Source organism: Aegilops tauschii, chromosome 6 (assembly GCF_002575655.3).
Source record: "Aegilops tauschii subsp. strangulata cultivar AL8/78 chromosome 6, Aet v6.0, whole genome shotgun sequence".
NCBI classification, from domain to species: domain Eukaryota; kingdom Viridiplantae; phylum Streptophyta; class Magnoliopsida; order Poales; family Poaceae; genus Aegilops; species Aegilops tauschii.
In genome coordinates this window covers 476,585,405-476,586,956 of record NC_053040.3, presented here as the reverse complement: position 1 = coordinate 476,586,956, position 1,552 = coordinate 476,585,405, and the positions used below count along the sequence as shown (strand labels likewise).

At 52.9% G+C, this 1,552-nt stretch overlaps 1 protein-coding gene across 1 annotated transcript; it reads left to right on the top strand.

Annotated features, from left to right (window-relative positions):
* The first annotated feature begins 302 nt into the window (after positions 1–302).
* On the top strand, positions 303–1,163 carry LOC141026221 (uncharacterized). Its single transcript, XM_073502217.1, has one exon. It carries the CDS (start codon positions 303–305, stop codon positions 1,161–1,163), a length of 861 nt encoding a protein of 286 aa, XP_073358318.1.
* Positions 1,164–1,552: the final 389 nt, after the last annotated feature.

Here is a 1,552-nt window from a genome sequence, read left to right as displayed (position 1 = left end):
CCTCCTCACCGCGCAGCCCCCGGCCGTCCATACCAAACCACGTCTCAACAAGGCCGCCACCACGCCCGCGCTTTCGCCGTAGTTTTGGCCGTCGATCGGAGGAGGTTTGGCCATCGCCGTCTTTGCCGGTGGCAGAGGGGACACGACCACCGGCGACGTACCACGGCGGCCGAGGCAGATTCCGACGAGAGCTCCAGAGCGGCCAGTAGCCGGCCGGCAACCACCCCTGCTGCGTCGAGGTGATCATCGCGGCCTTTTCGCCACCACGACCGCAAGGTGTTCGACATTTTGCCCACAAAGGTATGGACAGTGGAGACGAGTTTTTCTTCCATCACTTCCTTTGTTCATCGGACGATTCGTCGTCCGATGATGAAGATCTTGTGGTGGCTGCACTGGTCGTTCATGACCATATTCAACGGCAGCTTCCTCGGTACAGGGGGTCACTCCCTGGCCATGCTCCCAACCTGAACCGCAACAGGGAGAGAGGCCACGCCCTGCTCTATGCCGATTACTTTGCCAACACCCCGCTCTTCAAGCCGGATAAATTTCGTCGCCGTTTTCGTATGGCAAGGCATGTGTTCAATCATATCCGAGAGGGAGTGGTTGCTCATGACCCATACTTCGAGTGCAAGACGGATGCCCTTGGCAAGCTTGGATTCTCCTCTTACCAGAAATGCACCGCGGCCATCCGCATGCTTGCATATGGAATTCCAGGCGATCTGGTGGATGAGTATGTGCGTATGAGTGAGACAACATGTCTGATGTCAATGTACAAGTTTTGCCAGGCTGTGATCGAGGTGTTTGGCCCAGTGTACTTGAGGCAGCCAACTGCCGCTGATACAGAGAGATTGTTGGTGACCAACGCAGCTAGAGGCTTTCCAGGCATGCTAGGCAGCATAGATTGTATGCACTGGGAGTGGAAGAACTGTCCATTTGCTTGGCAGGGCCAGTACAAGGGGCATGTCAACGCGTGCGCTGTCATATTAGAAGCGGTGGCTTCGCAGGATCTTTGGATATGGCATTCTTTCTTCGGCATGGCAGGTTCTCACAATGATATCAAGTGCTGCAGCGTTCTCCAGTCTTCGCAAGGCTTGCAGAAGGCCACTCCCCACCTGTCAACTTTGAGATCAACGGCCACCAGTACAACAAGGGATATTATCTAGCTGATGGTATAAATCCTCAGTGGTCAACTTTTGTGAAGACAATCTCGAAACCCCAAGGTGAGAAGAGAAAGAGATTTGCCCAAATGCAAGAGAGTGCTAGAAAGGATGTGGAACATGCTTTCGGTGTGCTTCAATCCCGGTGGGGTATCGTTCGAAACCCTGCACTGTCATGGGATGAAAGGAAGCTTTGGGAGGTGATGACTGCTTGTGTGATCATGCACAACATGATCATCGAGGACGAGCGTGATGAGAGTATCTTCGACCAAGGATTTTATTATCAAGGTGAAAATATTGAGCCCCTGCACCAAGACCCGGCCACATTTGAACAATTTGTGCAATTCCACCGTGAGATGCGTGATTGGCATAGTCATTTGAATCTTCAAAATGAC